Source organism: Parambassis ranga, chromosome 24 (assembly GCF_900634625.1).
Source record: "Parambassis ranga chromosome 24, fParRan2.1, whole genome shotgun sequence".
NCBI lineage: Eukaryota > Metazoa > Chordata > Actinopteri > Ambassidae > Parambassis > Parambassis ranga.
Genome location: NC_041043.1, coordinates 13565775 through 13583177, shown reverse-complemented (window position 1 = coordinate 13583177; position 17403 = coordinate 13565775). Strand labels below are relative to the sequence as shown.

Sequence of the window (17403 nt, the reverse complement as noted above, 5' to 3'; positions counted from 1 at the left end):
CAATTTTGTTACACATAGACACATTTAGCTCACTACAGGCTCATATGGGGAGCAATATAAGATAAGAGATAAGATAAGATAAGATAAGATAAAACTTTATTAAGGCACTTTTCATAGGAGATGACCAAGTGATGCAAAGTCAGTATCTGCTGCATGTATATGAGGAAAATTAGAAAATGTTGCAACTGAATCTTTGTAAAAAAAAAAAAAAGACAAATAAAAAGCTACTATCAGGCACACTGACGTTTTGCCACATGTGGCCCCTGAACACCAGCTGTGTGATTTACTAGTGTGTGGGTGGAGGTGTGGGAGTTTGTGCTGACGTGCTAAAATAAATGCTGTCCTCTGACCCTTGCAGGATTGTAATCTGTATGTCAGCGAGAAACAAATTTGTCATTATGTGAGACTCACATGTGTCACTTAAAAAAAATAATAAAAAAATGGCTATAATGGCAAAGCCAGCAGCAAGTGAAGCCAGTACTATAAGCCACTTATCCACAGAGGGACCCAAAGAGGCTTATACCAAAGCTGAGGCCAGCTCCCACTCTTGACTGCCAGATATCACTATTTCTTTATTTACACACCAATTTTCCAGAAGCTGCTGCGAAATATGTAAATAAACAAATGTTTGGAAATAGTACAAAAACAATACTGTCACATATGTTTACTCCATACTCCAGACAATATTAGCAGCTCAGCAGTCCCTTGTTCTGTCTCATAGTTAGACGTATATTTCTATTATGTGCATGCTGGAGGGAGGCCACAGCGTCAATTCGAGAAAAAAAAAAGACTTGAATTTTGATTAGTGAAACCTCACAAAGGTCATGTTATGACTCTGTTGATGTAAAAAGTTCATTCCTGTGGAAGAGGGTGACAAAGACAATGAGCTTTAATGTTGTCGTGTCACTGTTCTTCTCGGATGTGCTGACTGAATTTTCTCCTTAAATTTTGAAATAGACTGAGCTACGACTGACTCAGCTGGTGATGAATGAGCCATCAGCACACCACCCACCGCTCGCCAGCTTTGTTGTTGTGACATCTAACACAACGGAGCAATAAATGTCATTAGATCAGAGGGAAATGAAGCTGCAATCTCATGTGAGTCTCACTGCGTCAGCATAAAGAGCACCACCCAAATGTCAATGTGAACTCCACACAGAACATACACCGTATCTATAACAGGCCATCCATTAATAAAGCTAATCTTTGTCTGCCACCTAGTGGTGAAGCCAGGAAGTCACTCACTTCTTCCCAAAGATGTTGTAGCTATACTTTACACAACGCTACATACAAATACTAAGTTATAGATTGATACCCAATAGTATTCCGACAAGAGTAAGCACCTCCACTCCAACTTCTGCATGCAGTCATATATTGATCATATATATATAAGATCATATTCAGCTTATTTATGATGGACATGATGGATCAAATCCAACGTTGTTTTTTTTTTACCTCAAATTACGTATTATAAAAACTCAACATTTTCAAAGATTTTCAGCCCATTGAAATGAATGGGGAAGTCCTTCAGACCCTGACCTTCAGAAACCATTCAAACATCTTTCTATTCTGTTCTTCAATATATTAGTACCACATTAAGCATTACTCTTGCTTTATATTTTAGAGTCCTAGCTTGGCCTGTGTTATGATTTGGCAGAATATGAATGATCTGAGAAAGAATAAATGATTGTAAAAAAATTGTCTGGTTTAGGTTGTTACAAATTACAGAGGGTGATCACAGACCGATACAACAGCCACATCAAACAGATGCTATAAATCTGACTATACACAGAGATATGTGGAAAATTAGGGGCAGGAAAAAAATGAAAAAAGAATGGAAATATAGCTACAACATTTTCTTCCTTAAAGGGGGACTATAAGCAGGAACCCTGGAACAGAAATGGACAGGACAGCAGACTGTGTCACTGTCACTGTAATGACATCCACTTCTGAGGACTTACTGATGCAGCTTGACTCGTAACACTCCTAAGCTTTATGCGTAGAAACCATTTGCAATCCATTTTATATTGATTACTGTCATTTCCTCTGTATTGCTTTTGTATTTCAGTGGCCAGAGACGAGAGAAATCAGGAGACACAAACAAAAACAGGGGTTAAAAATAAAGAAAATAACATTTATTTATAATTAAAACATCCAAAACACATGAAAAAATAAATCTATTGCACAGTTGAAACGTATAATTTATCAATGAATTCTTCATTAATGTGCAGATACAGTCCATGCATACACGGACAGTTGATTACAGTTTTGGCGTTGGTTGAAAAAGATTCCCTTTCCTTGTTTTACACTTCACATACAACAGTATGATTAAATAAGAGGCATAATATGAGCCAATGGGCACAAATTAAAATGAATGATTTTGCTGATTTTGAAAATAATTACAATAATAATCTGAGCGCACTGATTCTTTGGGAGCTGTTTCACTCATGATGCCGTCGAGGAAAACACGGACTCAGCTCAGTAACTGATTTGTGCAAATTTACTGTTAACAACAACGCCGACACCGCTTCAAGTAGTTAAAGGGGCAACTCTTAAACGTGCCATTCCACACGTCTATCCACAATGTTGTGATGTTGAATTTAAGATATTGCACTTAACTCACCATCAGTGTTTATAATAAAACAAACAGATACATCACATTAATTCATATATTAGAATATGACTCATGTGGACTACTGTCGCTGTTGCTGTTGTTATTTGAAACATGGTAGACATCTGAAAAAGACAGACAGCAAACCGTCAGTCATGACTGATGAATCAAACAGAGAGGAAGGCTGCGAAAAACAATGACTTACATCTTCTTCCACGGAGGCGACCAAACAAATTCAGCCCACTTAAAGAAATGCCAGCACTTGTGCTCTGTTACGGAAACAAACAAACAAGAGTTTTGTTGAATGTGTTCTGTAGTAATTAACAGGTCTGTGATGTAGCGTAAACAAAACAAAAAAAACACACTTACTCTTGTTGGATTCGAGCCGGAGGAGGTTGTTGTAGTTGTTCGTTTTGCGAGGAGGTTACGAATCTGCAGATACAAAAAAAAAAAATGTAAAAGTTGCCTTCAGTCTTGTGAAGCTAAGCTAACGGGCTAGGGGGCGAGGACCTAAGAGATGTAGATGTTGTTATTCTTATCCTATTTAGTTTAGATACTTACAATCAGCTACAACTACAATTAATTATTTTCTGACAATATGAGCGAAGTGAAAATTCAATCACGATGACTCGCTATTATCCCTCCCCTGATCCCCCAGCCCCTCCATAAAGTCAACATACCTTTGAATCAAACAGCGTTCCAAACACTAAAATGAAGAAACCCTGAGGAAAGACAAACATCATTTCATCATCAAAACAAAAACAAAAAAACATTTGAATGACTACACTGGAAACATTAAGGGTAGGGTAGGAGATTTTGAAAACTCAGTGAGAGTCAGCCAGATTTTGAAAGTAAACACACGCCCCTTTCTCTCCAAGCTCACCCCGAAGCCACGCCTCCCAATCACACGGACGTGCATTACACTGAAGACGAGCTGCGGTCTGTGACTTCGGCCATCATGCACGTAGAGAGTGACAACCAGCCAATACTCCGCGGAGGGTCCACCCGGAGGATTGGCTGATGTTTTTAGCGTTTTATAGCTTCCACAGATGATTCATATTCTTCGTTTTAAAGCGAAACTGCCGAACTAATTGGTTGCTATCGGATTGTAAAGAGAAGTTAAACTAATTTAACAAAAAGTGCATCAGAATGAAATCTCCTACCCTACCTTTAATTTGCTAACAATACTTAATGGGTGTAAATTACCTGTAGGGAATTGAAGAAAGCAAAGGCAATGTGGATTCCTTTGTCTGTTGATGACACCATAGTTCCCACTCCCAAACACCAGGTCAGCCCAAATAAAGGAGTCAAAATGGCCACACATCTTATGAGGACCACCAGGGTGTGCTTCTCGTCTGTTTGCACAGCGTCACCAACGCCTCTTCTCAGCATTTTGAACAAGACCACGATTACGATCACGATGTTGATGAACACTATAATCAGGGCGGGTATCACCATGGCCAGCAGGGCCATGGAATCATTCCATTGGAGCCAACAAGCATAATCTTTTCTTATGTATCCTTGTCTCCCTGCTGTGGCAGCAACAGTAATAACTGCTATAATCAAAGGGCAGCCGTAGCCTAAAGTGAAGCCGATGGCCAACATGGTTGACCTGGACATGTGTGAGAGGACCATGACTGTCCGGTAAAAGAGCAGAAGGGCTGACACCAGCATCCAAAAGAAAAGTGCCAGGTAGAAAAAGTGCATGAAAAACGTTGCCGTGCTGCACGGACTCACTGGAACTGTGTAGTCGACCCCTGGGTTTTCAATAGGATTGGCAGCAATAGAGGCGCCGATGATGAAACAGATGTCGGCGATCAACAGAGACAGAGCAGTGTTCACGATGGAAACGTGACGCATGAAGGCGGTGCTGTTTCTGGTGATGGCTTTCCAAACATATCCTTCAATGATAAGACATATAACTAAGCTCGCCATAGATATCCCAACTCCAACATAAGTGATTACATCTAGAATCTGTTTCAGCGACTCGGGGATGTCGGTTGCCATCAGGATGGAGAAGGACGTGAGGTGGTCGCAGCGGCAGGTCACCGTGTTGTTTATGTCGGAAACAAATTCGCAGCCTTCGTCGTCCCAGGCGCCGTTGTTTTCAAAAAGTGTGAAATTCCAAAAGACGCACTGTGGACCCAGAGACAGGGACTTGTTTAGTTTGCTGTAGCTGAGAGTGACGTTCGGAATCGTTGCATTTATCTGGACGAGCACCACAGCAGCATTGATGGCAGTGTCCGGGTCAGTGTCATTGCTGGTAGTGTTGAAGAGGCTATAGTTATACATGGAGGTCCTTACAGGCATCACATTGTGAAGGGTGGCAAAAGCGATGGTGGTGATAAAGGCATTGAAAACGTTGCTGTTGTTGATGTTTACGACAATGCTGTTGTCCAGGTCTGTGGTGTAAGAGTCATCAAATGTGGTTCTTCTGAGCAGGGTCCGGTTAGTCTTTATCTCGAACGTCCCGTTTAGCCCAGTGGAGAGTGTCTCCATTGAACCCAGTAACTCTGAGCTGGCATTCTTTTGTTTTTCATTCGCATTTAGGAAGGTCCAGGATGCTTTGGCATCATCACCAATCAGCACATCAACAGTGGCTAATACATTCTGCAGATAAAAAGATTTCAAAATGTCAAGAGATGTATTTGCTGACAATACAGTAAATCCTTTAAAAGGGATGGTGTGACGTACCGTCATGATCTGTTCATTGACAACTTTGGAAACATTTGCAATGTTGTTTAGGATGTTTACGATGGCTGATATTGTTGCAGAGGAATTTGAAATTTGTGTTTTCTCAGTTAGGACAGCCTCACTTAGGTTTTTAGAAAAACCTGCCACGTTTTCTTTAACCAGATCCTGAAAAAAAAAGAAAGAAAACTAGTCTGGTTGCATTTCTTTTGTAGAGCGTTCGCAGCATCATAACCAATTACTGTGCAGTTCATCCGTTCATCCTGCTTTGTCCTGTCCTACAGGGTCAGGATGAGGCTGGAGCCTATTCCAGCTGTCACACTGGACAGGTCGCCAGTCCTGGCTCATATAAAGAGACGGTTTAGCTGATTGTTGATGCCTGTACTGATACATGCACACATTTTTCACCTAATTACAGAAAACAACTAGCCTTTGATAGAAAGTAATCAAATTAGCAACTATGCTAGCAGTTTCTGAAATTCTTGTCCCGCTCACTGACGTCCACTGAAGACACAGTTAATAATAGTTGCTGTCAACTTATCTGCTGAGTTCTTATTGGCCAATGGCTGATGTTAAATTTTAAGTTTCGGTGTTGTTAATGAATTGTTTGAAATTTTAACTCAGTGCTATGGCATCCATAAGTGTCCTGAAAGGGACTTATAGATAAAAATGGAATCAAAATTGCAGTTCATCATGCAGCCTCTAAGGGCGGGCTCGAAAAACATGTTATATCTATAACAAGATTGTGACCTGTATGGCTCCAGAAACCTATGGGTGATGTCTCACACACTTTACTTAAAAAAATGTAGGTGTACATGCAACTATGAACCAAAAAGATTATGGTATTAGGAGCAGAGTGATTGATTACCTCTGAAACGGTTAATAAATCCTTGATCTTTGACACAATGCAGGTGTCCTCTACAACTTTCCACTGTTTTGTCGACTCACACACTGCAGCCTTGTTCCCCTCTAGACCTTTATCACACCTTTTGTTTGCTCTGTCTCCAACTCGTCCCTTCCCATACTCAGGGTCATCACATACAGGAGCTGAAAAGAGTTGAATAATGGGTCAACAGGACATGGATACAGCCAGTGAACAGCTGCATTTTGACTGTTTCTCTTACTGTCAATGAAGACGTTTAGCGTTGTCTGTTGATGGCTGTCAAGATCAGATAGGTCCACTTTACATGTGAATGTTTTAAGCGTTACAGATTCGCAGCTTGTCATTTGGTAATTGTACTTGATGCAGTTGGCTTCCTCAGCAGGAACTGTGAAAATTGAACACATTGGCTTAAAAGAAAGGTTCAATGGCAAGGTTGAACAGAGAAGCATAAGTAATACCTACCTGAGATTAAAACCTGCGTGCCATCATACCACTTGACTGTGTACGGGGACTGCACGCAACACTGCAGAGGCACACTTGTTCCCACTTGGCATTTAACATTTACATTAGGCTCCAGTCGGATATTAGGAGCTTGTTTGATTTTATCTGCGGCCACATTTCCTTTCTGGTAGTAAATAAACTTATCGCCATTCAGAATGCATTCGTAAAAACCTGTCAATTAAGAGAAGAAGGTCTTGATTACAGAGTTGTACTATGAAAATAAACACAAACTGATAACACTTTATGTGCTATGGATAATACTGATCTAAGGAACCCTAAACACAATATAAATGGCAGCATGTGCAACTTTATTCTGTCTGTCAGCAGACCTACCAGCGTCAGCAGAGATGACACTTGCAATTGTGAGGGTGGACTGCTTCCCACTGAGCTTGATTATTTTCCTTGTTGAAGCAATATTTATCGGCAATCCGTCAAACTTCCACTCAGCACTAGAAATGACTCCCACATCAGTTTCAGGGGGGCCACATGTTAGCATCATGTTTTGACCTCTATAAACCGGGGCTGGAGGTGGGATTGGTTCTAGACCTTTGGAGACAGTCAATAATAGATCAGTATAGGGAACTTAATCAAGATAACTAATAATAAATTAATAAACCAAATTTGTTCGGACTTACTGTTATACTGTGCAACAACGGAAGTGACTTCTGCAACTTCCTTCATGGCTTCCTTGAGGTTCTTATTTCCTTCGGTCACTGCGTTCGCACTCCCCTCTGATATCTGAATAACAACGTCTGTGATAACACTTCCCTTTCTGCAAGAGTGAACAAAGGACAAGATAGAATGAAAAGATGTGGAACGTACTATGACTCTGATCTGCTGTTTATTTTGCTTTTATTACCACACCTGAACCTTATCACAAAAGCTCCTTTAATCCCATTGCGGCTGCCGTACTCGTCCCGCAACTGTGGAAAACACGTGGTTAATGATATTAAGGACACAAAGATTTGAAAAAAAGAGAACATAAGTAGTTCGGCTCACTTACCACTGAATGAATCTTTCCTGCAAGGTATTTGTAAGCAGCACTTGAGCTGTCAGCTAAATCTGGTGTGTAATCCAATTTTAATGTGATTGCCATCGTCACGTTAACCTCTGTTTAGAAGATAAAAACAAACCAATGTAAACAAACAACACACAAAAACAGAATATTACTGGGAGAAATTAGCTATTTATGCTGCATGTAGTCTGCATACAGTGCAGGGAACGTCTTCAGCAGCTCACCAGTTCAGAGCCAGTTTAGCTTTTTAGCAGCAATATAAGTTTGTTTCCATTTAACCCTTTACGTCTCACTTGTGTTAACTTATGTTAAACAATGATTGAATGATGAAGAGCAATAAAATACTTGAGCTTTTACCATCTGAATATGTGTGTGTGTTGTCATTGTTGTGGATATGTTGATGTCACAGTGACTGCCATTATATGTTATTCCTCAATAGTGGCATAACAGTGGAATTACCTTTGGGCGGGGTGGTTGTACTGGTACTTGTGGTTATGGTTGTTGTCGAAGTGGTTGTGGAAGTTGTGGAGGTTGTGGAGGTTGTGGTGGTTGCGGCGGTTGTGGCGGTTGTGGTGGTTGCGGCGGTTGCGGCGGTAGCTGGGACAGAAATAGTGGTAGTAGTCAATGTAGTAGTGGTACCGGAAAAAGAAAAACTTTAGTTGATACACAAAGAAGGAAACTCTCTTGCAGAGAAAGGCAGAGGTGCTGTATGCAACCACAACCTGAGTTAGCGGCCTCGGATTAAAATATAATTTAATATTATTTGGATATTAGACTTTTAGAGTCTTGTATCACTTTAGTTTAGTTTTGTAAAAGTAAAGACTTATATTTATTTAAGAAATTTAATCATAAAAAGACTGAAATATGAAAACATGTTCTCTTCCTGTTTTGTACTCTTACTTGGTGTTGTAGCTGCTGTTGTAGGTTCAGGTGTTGTGCTGGTATTTGTTGTAGGTTCAGGTGTTGTGGCTGTAAAGAAAAACAGATGTAAAAGTTAATCAGATCTTTCACTGTAGTGCATAGAATATAAAAAGTGCTTCATATTTAATAGATTAAATCTTCTGAGACTTACTTGTTGCAGTTGTTGTGGTGCTTGTATCTGTTGTAGATTCAGCTGTCGTGCTTGTATCTGTTGTAGATTCAGCTGTCGTGCCTGCTTGAGTCGTACTTGGTGTTGTTGCAGTTGTAAATGTGGGTGTACATGCTGGAAAGTCTGTAAGAATGAAGAGAGAGATTAAGCTGGGAACAAGAGGACAACGGAGCATCTCTTAAAAATAATACTTACTGGTTTGGTACACAGACTGGCAGTACTGTCCATTAGCAGGAATGTTATTGATGCATCCACATGTGTTATCAGTGATGTTGTCACAGGATCCGTACATGACACACTGGTCACATGACCAACGATACTCATCCTCACACCTGCACTGGAAGCCAGCAGAGCTCGGAGAACAAACTGGAGACAGCAGTGGGAAATGTATGAAATATAGATTATCTATCATCGCAGTTAATACGATCATTACACAGAATAGAGCAGCAGTAGAAAATATAAGACATGGCAAAGAACACGCATGTGAACTATAGCACATGATTTACTTTTTTACACACACCAATCTAAACTTACGGTGTTCTAATGACTTTACCTGTAGTAATGTTGACGTCAGACACCTGTATTTGGTCACTGATGGTGACGGGGTAGCTGATGCTTCTCAGAAGTTCCCTCAATCTGTCTATTACTGTTATATTTCTGGCCCTCAGCTCAACAGAAAGCAGGTATTGATGAACCAGTGGAGGAACTGGAAAGAAATAATACAAAATGAAAGTAGAAAGTTATACATTTTTTTAGTGACAGTGTATGGATGTCATTAATTAAATCTTCTCAGACTTACTGGTTGCAGGTGTTGTGGTGCTTGCATTTGTTGTAGGTTCAGGTGTTGTGCCTGTAAAGAAAAATAATGTCCAAATTTTAATAAAAACATATTAAGATTGCTCAATGTAATGCTTAAAAATCTTGTTTGTACAAATTAAACATTCTGTTTCAGTCATACTTGGTGTTGGAGGAGCTGTAGTAGGTGGACATGCTGAGAAGTCTGTAAGGATGAAGAGACAGATTAGCTGGGAACAAGAGGACAAAGAACCTCTCAAAAGAAGTCACTTGTAATACTTTTGGAAAATGGCTCTATAGTGTGAATGTAACAATTTTAAAACTAAACTTACTGGTTTGGTACACAGACTGGCAGTACTGTCCATTAGCAGGGATGTTATTGATGCATCCACATGTGTTATCAGTGATGTTGTCACAGGATCCATATGTTTGACACTGGTCACATGACCAACGATACTCATCCTCACACCTGCACTGGAAGCCAGCAGAGCTCGGAGAACAAACTGGAGACAGTAGAAGAATATGTTGTTGGCCCTCATTGTGAGCACTACATTACACCAACGATGCTAACTCCTTATACTGCATCCAATGACTTTACCTGTAGTAATGTTGACGTCAGACACCTGTATTTGGTCACTGATGGTGAATGGGTAGCTGATGCTTCTCAGAAGTTCCGTCACTCTGTTCATTACTGTTATATTTCTGGCCCTCAGCTCAACAGAAAGCAGGTATTGATGAACCAGTGGAGGAACTGGATAGAAACATATAAAACAAAATAAGAGACATACTGCTGAATGTGATAGATTCTATTGATTCAGGTTTTCTCAGACTTACGTGTTGTTGCAGGTGATGTGGTGCTGGCATTTGTTGTAGGCTCAGGTGTTGTGGCTGTAAAGAAAAACAGATCTTTCACTGTAGTGCATAAAATATGAAAAGTGCTTCATATTTAATAGATTAAATCTTCTCAGATTTACTTGTTGCAGCTGTTGTGGTGCTTGCATTTGTTGGAGGTACAGGTGTTGTGCCTGTAAAGAAAATGAATGTGTATGTTCATGCAGACATGAACAGAATCATTGCTGTAGTCCTTTAATATCCTCTTTTGACAAATGAAACACGGTCTTTCAGTCATACCTGGTGTTGTTGGAGCTAGAGTTGTAGGTGGACATGATGAAAAGTCTGTAAGGATGAAGAGAGAGGAAGGAGACATTTAAATGTAATTCCACATTTTCAACAGCAGGTGGTAGTGTTTCAAAACATGCTTGTGGATTGAAAAGATCACAGAGATGAAGGCCAGGAGTCACAGAGAGAAACAGTCTTAGGACAAAATACTGGTTTAGCTGTGGAACTATTTCAAAAAGTCATTCGCAAAGGTTTTATTAGCAACATGTTCATACTAAATAATAATAATACTTACTGTATCGGTACACAGACTGGCAGTACTGTCCATTAGCAGGAATGTTATTGATGCATCCACATGTGTTATCAGTGATGTTGTCACAGGATCCGTACATGACACACTGGTCACATGACCAACGATACTCATCCTCACACCTGCACTGGAAGCCAGCAGAGCTCGGAGAACAAACTGGAGACAGCAGTGGGAAATGTATGAAATATAGATTATCTATCATCGCAGTTAATACGATCATTACACAGAATAGAGCAGCAGTAGAAAATATAAGACATGACAAAGAACACGCATGTGAACTATAGCACATGCTTTACTTTTTTACACACACCAATCTAAACTTACGGTGTTCTAATGACTTTACCTGTAGTAATGTTGGCATCAGACACCTGTATTTGGTCACTGATGGTGACGGGGTAGCTGAGGTTTCTCAGAAGTTCCATCACTCTGTTCATTACTGTTATATTTCTGGCCCTCAGCTCAACAGAAAGCAGGTATTGATGAACCAGTGGAGGAACTGGATAGAAAAAATACAAAATGAAAGTAGACAGTTATAAGTATGTTTTTAGTGACAGTGTATGGATTTCATTAATTAAATCTTCTCAGACTTACTGGTTGCAGCTGTTGTAGGTTCAGGTGTTGTGCCTGTAAAGAAAATAATGTCCAAATTTTAATAAAAACATAATAAGATTGCTCACTGTAATGCTTAAATATCTTGTTTGTACAAATTAAACATTCTCTCTCAGTCATACCTGGTGTTGGAGGAGTTGTAGTAGGTGGACATGCTGAAAAGTCTGTAAGGATGAAGAGACAGATTAGCTGGGAACAAGAGGATAAAAACAACTGGAAAGAAGTCACTTTGAGAAAAGTGTTCATACAAAGGTTTTACAGTAACACAACTAATACCAGTGTGAATGTGATAATTCTACAACTAAACTTACTGGTTTGGTACACAGACTGGCAGTACTGTCCATTAGCAGGAATGTTATTGATGCATCCACATGTGTTATCAGTGATGTTGTCACAGGATCCATATGTTTGACACTGGTCACATGACCAACGATACTTATCCTCACACCTGCACTGGAAGCCAGCAGAGCTCGGAGAACAAACTGGAGACAGTAGAAGAATATGTTGTTGGCCCTCATTGTGAGCACTACATTACACCAACGATGCTAACTCCTTATACTGCATCCAATGACTTTACCTGTAGTAATGTTGGCATCAGACACCTGTATTTGGTCACTGATGGTGACGGGGTAGCTGATGCTTCTCAGAAGTTCCATCACTCTCTTCATTACTGTTATATTTCTGGCCCTCAGCTCAACAGAAAGCAGGTATTGATGAACCAGTGGAGGAACTGGATAGAAACATATAAAACAAAATAAGAGACATACTGCTGAATGTGATAGATTCTATTGATTCAGGTTTTCTCAGACTTACGTGTTGTTGCAGGTGATGTGGTGCTGGCATTTGTTGTAGGCTCAGGTGTTGTGGCTGTAAAGAAAAACAGATCTTTCACTGTAGTGCTTAAAATATGAAAAGTGCTTCATATTTAATAGATTAAATCTTCTCAGACTTACTTGTTGCAGCTGTTGTGGTGCTTGCATTTGTTGGAGGTACAGGTGTTGTGCCTGTAAAGAAAATGAATGTGTATGTTCATGCAGACATGAACAGAATCATTGCTGTAGTCCTTTAATATCCTCTTTTGACAAATGAAACACGGTCTTTCAGTCATACCTGGTGTTGTTGGAGCTAGAGTTGTAGGTGGACATGATGAAAAGTCTGTAAGGATGAAGAGAGAGGAAGGAGACATTTAAATGTAATTCCACATTTTCAACAGCAGGTGGTAGTGTTTCAAAACATGCTTGTGGATTGAAAAGATCACAGAGATGAAGGCCAGGAGTCACAGAGAGAAACAGTCTTAGGACAAAATACTGGTTTAGCTGTGGAACTATTTCAAAAAGTCATTCGCAAAGGTTTTATTAGCAACATGTTCATACTAAATAATAATAATACTTACTGTATCGGTACACAGACTGGCAGTACTGTCCATTAGCAGGAATGTTATTGATGCATCCACATGTGTTATCAGTGATGTTGTCACAGGATCCGTACATGACACACTGGTCACATGACCAACGATACTCATCCTCACACCTGCACTGGAAGCCAGCAGAGCTCGGAGAACAAACTGGAGACAGCAGTGGGAAATGTATGAAATATAGATTATCTATCATCGCAGTTAATACGATCATTACACAGAATAGAGCAGCAGTAGAAAATATAAGACATGACAAAGAACACGCATGTGAACTATAGCACATGATTTACTTTTTTACACACACCAATCTAAACTTACGGTGTTCTAATGACTTTACCTGTAGTAATGTTGACGTCAGACACCTGTATTTGGTCACTGATGGTGACGGGGTAGCTGATGCTTCTCAGAAGTTCCCTCAATCTGTCTATTACTGTTATATTTCTGGCCCTCAGCTCAACAGAAAGCAGGTATTGATGAACCAGTGGAGGAACTGGAAAGAAATAATACAAAATGAAAGTAGAAAGTTATACATTTTTTTAGTGACAGTGTATGGATTTCATTAATTAAATCTTCTCAGACTTACTGGTTGCATTTGTTGTAGGTTCAGGTGTTGTGCCTGTAAAGAAAAATAATGTCCAAATTTTAATAAAAACATATTAAGATTGCTCACTGTAATGCTTAAAAATCTTGTTTGTACAAATTAAACATTCTGTTTCAGTCATACTTGGTGTTGGAGGAGCTGTAGTAGGTGGACATGCTGAGAAGTCTGTAAGGATGAAGAGACAGATTAGCTGGGAACAAGAGGACAAAGAACCTCTCAAAAGAAGTCACTTGTAATACTTTTGGAAAATGGCTCTATAGTGTGAATGTAACAATTTTAAAACTAAACTTACTGGTTCGGTACACAGACTGGCAGTACTGTCCATTAGCAGGAATGTTATTGATGCATCCACATGTGTTATCAGTAATGTTGTCACAGGATCCATATGTTTGACACTGGTCACATGACCAACGATACTTATCCTCACACCTGCACTGGAAGCCAGCAGAGCTCGGAGAACAAACTGGAGACAGTAGAAGAATATGTTGTTGGCCCTCATTGTGAGCACTACATTACACCAACGATGCTAACTCCTTATACTGCATCCAATGACTTTACCTGTAGTAATGTTGACGTCAGACACCTGTATTTGGTCACTGATGGTGAAGGGGTAGCTGATGCTTCTCAGAAGTTCCCTCACTCTGTTCATTACTGTTATATTTCTGGCCCTCAGCTCAACAGAAAGCAGGTATTGATGAACCAGTGGAGGAACTGGATAGAAAAAAAATGTTCAAAAATTTTAAGAAATTAGAGACAAATCTATTAACTTTTAAACCCATATATTATGCTAGTTATTGATTAAAGCAGACTTACGTGTTGTTGCATTTGTTATAGGTGTTGTGGCTGTGAAGGGAAAAATGTGTAAATGTTACTGCAAACTGATCAGAGTAAATACTGCAGTGGTTAAAATATGTTTTTCACAAATGACAGATTCTCTCTCAGTCATACCTGGTGTTGGAGGAGCTGTAGTAGGTGGACATGCTGAGAAGTCTGTAAGGATGAAGAGACAGATTAGCTGGGAACAAGAGGACAAAAACAACTGGAAAGAAGTCACTTTGAGAAAAGTGTTGATACAATGGTTTTACAGTAACACAACTAATACCAGTGTGAATGTGATAATTCTACAAATGAACTTACTGGTTTGGTACACAGACTGGCAGTACTGTCCATTAGCAGGGAAGCTATTGATGCATCCACACGTGTTATTAGTGATGCTGTCACAGGACTCATACGTCAGACACTGGTCACATGACCAACGATACTCATCCTCACATCTACACTGGAAGCCAGCAGAGCTCGGAGAACAAACTGGAGACACACAAAGAAAACATCAGGACCATCTACAAGGACATCTTTTGAGTTTTCATCTCTATTAACAGGAGCTAACGTCTAAAAACAAAGCTATTTTCTGTTCATTCAGTGGACGCAGTACATTCATTGTTACTGTATTATTGAAGGCAATATAGAATAGTACACTACAGTCAGCAGTCTTACCTGTAGTGATGTTGATGTCAGACAGCTGTATTTGGTTATTAACAGTGATGGGGTAACTGAGGTTATTCAGAATGACCCTCAGGTTATTTATCACTGTCATATTTGTGGTGTTCAGCTCAACAGAAACCAGGTAGTCATGAACAAGTGGAGGAACTGTGTAGAAAAAAAAATGTTTTTTTTTTAAATAAAATAATAAAACTCAGCATTTCATTGCTTAAATGTTCTTAGACTAACCTGTTGTTGTTGTTGTTGGAGCAGTTGTTGTAGGACAAGCAGTGAAGTCTGTGAATGAACAGAAACAAAAAAAGTAGAGTTTTATTTTGCATGAAACAGGAAGTACAAGCACAACTTTAACTTCATCTTATGATTGCTGATACTATGATATAATATAACTAGTTAAAGCATCAACTTACTGGTTTGGTACACAGACTGGCAGTACTGTCCATTAGCAGGGAAGCTATTGATGCATCCACATGTGTTATTAGTGATGCTGTCACAGGATCCATGTGTTCGACACTGGTCACATGACCAACGATACTCATCCTCACATCTACACTGGAAGCCAGCAGAGCTCGGAGAACAAACTGGAGACACACAAAGAAAACATCAGGACCCTCTACAAGGACATCTTTTGAGTTTTCCACTCTATTAACAGGAGCTAATGTAAAAAATGAGCCTATTTTCTGCTCATTCACTAATACTACACTGCAGTCAGCAGTCTTACCTGTAGTGATGTTGATGTCAGACAGCTGTATTTGGTTATTAACAGTGATGGGGTAACTGAGGTTATTCAGAATGACCCTCAGGTTATTTATCACTGTCATATTTGTGGTGTTCAGCTCAACAGAAACCAGGTAGTCATGAACAAGTGGAGGAACTGTGTAGAAAAAAAAATGTTTTTTTTTTAAATAAAATAATAAAACTCAGCATTTCATTGCTTAAATGTTCTTAGACTAACCTGTTGTTGTTGTTGTTGGAGCAGTTGTTGTAGGACAAGCAGTGAAGTCTGTTAATAAACAGAAACAAAAAAAGTAAAGTTTTTTTGCATAAAACAGGAAGTACAAGCCCCACTTTATAATCATATTGTGATTGCTGAAAATAATATGATTCAATATAACTGCTGAAACATGAACTTACTGGTTTGGTACACAGACTGGCAGTACTGTCCATTAGCAGGGATGTTATTGATGCATCCACATGTGTTATTAGTGATGTTGTCACAGGAGCTGTACATTAGACACTGGTCACATGACCAACGATACTCATCCTCACACCTGCACTGGAAGCCAGCAGAGCTCGGAGAACAAACTGGAGACAGTAGAAGAATATGTTGGCCTTCATGGTGAGCACTGCATTACACCAATTACACTCATTTCTCTGACTGCCTCCAATGACTTTACCTGTAGTGATGTTGATGTCAGACAGCTGTATTTGGTCATTGATGGTGACGGGGTAGCTGGTGTTGTCCAGAGTGGTCCTCAGATTATTGATCACTGTGACTTCTGTGGTGTTCAGCTCCACAGAAACCAGGTATTCATGAACAACTGGAGCTGTAGAAAACAATCAATCATTAGCTATTTTCAGTTATATAATATGTATTTCAGTGATTAGAAAACAAAGCAAGACACACAGCTATAAGCTTTTAAACCCATATATTATGCTAGTTATTGATTAAAGCAGACTTACGTGTTGTTGCATTTGTCATAGGTGTTGGGGCTGTGAAGGGAAAAATGTGTAAATGTTACTGCAAACTGATCAGAGTAAATACTGCAGTGGTTAAAATATGTTTTTCACAAATGGCAGATTCTCTCTCAGTCATACTTGGTGTTGGAGGAGCTGTAGTAGGTGGACATGCTGAAAAGTCTGTAAGGATGAAGAGACAGATTAGCTGGGAACAAGAGGACAAAAACAACTGGAAAGAAGTCACTTTGAGAAAAGTGTTCATACAAAGGTTTTACAGTAACACAACTAATACCAGTGTGAATGTGATAATTCTACAAATGAACTTACTGGTTTGGTACACAGACTGGCAGTACTGTCCATTAGCAGGGAAGCTATTGATGCATCCACATGTGTTATTAGTGATGCTGTCACAGGATCCATATGTTTGACACTGGTCACATGACCAACGATACTCATCCTCACATCTACACTGGAAGCCAGCAGAGCTCGGAGAACAAACTGGAGACAGTAGAAGAATATGTTGTTGGCCCTCATTGTGAGCACTACATTACACCAACGATGCTAACTCCTTATACTGCATCCAATGA

The 17403-nt window shown here is 39.7% G+C and overlaps 1 protein-coding gene across 21 annotated transcripts in view; it reads right to left on the bottom strand.

Annotated features, from left to right (window-relative positions):
* Positions 1 to 2173: 2173 nt before the first annotated feature.
* The window catches only part of adgrf6 (adhesion G protein-coupled receptor F6), a 43287-nt gene continuing 28057 nt past the window's right edge, over positions 2174 to 17403 (bottom strand). For 6 of the 21 annotated variants that reach the window (XM_028397613.1, XM_028397612.1, XM_028397626.1 and 3 more), the window contains 49 exons: positions 17144 to 17314; positions 16955 to 16996; positions 16820 to 16849; positions 16534 to 16683; positions 16271 to 16441; positions 16092 to 16139; positions 15858 to 16010; positions 15547 to 15717; positions 15368 to 15415; positions 15134 to 15286; positions 14777 to 14947; positions 13763 to 13804; positions 13622 to 13654; positions 13376 to 13528; positions 13018 to 13188; positions 12735 to 12779; positions 12578 to 12628; positions 12438 to 12491; positions 12202 to 12354; positions 11936 to 12106; positions 11747 to 11788; positions 11607 to 11639; positions 11359 to 11511; positions 11001 to 11171; positions 10718 to 10762; positions 10561 to 10611; positions 10421 to 10474; positions 10185 to 10337; positions 9919 to 10089; positions 9750 to 9791; positions 9591 to 9641; positions 9345 to 9497; positions 8987 to 9157; positions 8774 to 8914; positions 8602 to 8670; positions 8161 to 8298; positions 7690 to 7796; positions 7551 to 7609; positions 7322 to 7458; positions 7020 to 7232; positions 6648 to 6857; positions 6427 to 6570; positions 6171 to 6349; positions 5306 to 5470; positions 3818 to 5221; positions 3292 to 3333; positions 2981 to 3043; positions 2817 to 2880; positions 2175 to 2736 (listed from right to left, as the gene is read on the bottom strand). In XM_028397613.1, coding sequence (XP_028253414.1) covers positions 2666 to 2736; positions 2817 to 2880; positions 2981 to 3043; positions 3292 to 3333; positions 3818 to 5221; positions 5306 to 5470; positions 6171 to 6349; positions 6427 to 6570; positions 6648 to 6857; positions 7020 to 7232; positions 7322 to 7458; positions 7551 to 7609; positions 7690 to 7796; positions 8161 to 8298; positions 8602 to 8670; positions 8774 to 8914; positions 8987 to 9157; positions 9345 to 9497; positions 9591 to 9641; positions 9750 to 9791; positions 9919 to 10089; positions 10185 to 10337; positions 10421 to 10474; positions 10561 to 10611; positions 10718 to 10762; positions 11001 to 11171; positions 11359 to 11511; positions 11607 to 11639; positions 11747 to 11788; positions 11936 to 12106; positions 12202 to 12354; positions 12438 to 12491; positions 12578 to 12628; positions 12735 to 12779; positions 13018 to 13188; positions 13376 to 13528; positions 13622 to 13654; positions 13763 to 13804; positions 14777 to 14947; positions 15134 to 15286; positions 15368 to 15415; positions 15547 to 15717; positions 15858 to 16010; positions 16092 to 16139; positions 16271 to 16441; positions 16534 to 16683; positions 16820 to 16849; positions 16955 to 16996; positions 17144 to 17314 — 6677 coding nt within the window. In that variant the 3' untranslated portion in view covers positions 2175 to 2665. Of the gene's footprint in view, positions 2737 to 2816; positions 2881 to 2980; positions 3044 to 3291; positions 3334 to 3817; positions 5222 to 5305; positions 5471 to 6170; positions 6350 to 6426; positions 6571 to 6647; positions 6858 to 7019; positions 7233 to 7321; positions 7459 to 7550; positions 7610 to 7689; positions 7797 to 8160; positions 8299 to 8601; positions 8671 to 8773; positions 8915 to 8986; positions 9158 to 9344; positions 9498 to 9590; positions 9642 to 9749; positions 9792 to 9918; positions 10090 to 10184; positions 10338 to 10420; positions 10475 to 10560; positions 10612 to 10717; positions 10763 to 11000; positions 11172 to 11358; positions 11512 to 11606; positions 11640 to 11746; positions 11789 to 11935; positions 12107 to 12201; positions 12355 to 12437; positions 12492 to 12577; positions 12629 to 12734; positions 12780 to 13017; positions 13189 to 13375; positions 13529 to 13621; positions 13655 to 13762; positions 13805 to 14068; positions 14103 to 14197; positions 14351 to 14452; positions 14483 to 14587; positions 14630 to 14776; positions 14948 to 15133; positions 15287 to 15367; positions 15416 to 15546; positions 15718 to 15857; positions 16011 to 16091; positions 16140 to 16270; positions 16442 to 16533; positions 16684 to 16819; positions 16850 to 16954; positions 16997 to 17143; positions 17315 to 17403 lie in introns of all 21 variants that reach the window. The other 15 variants (XM_028397625.1, XM_028397619.1, XM_028397628.1 and 12 more) reach the window with 9 other exon arrangements.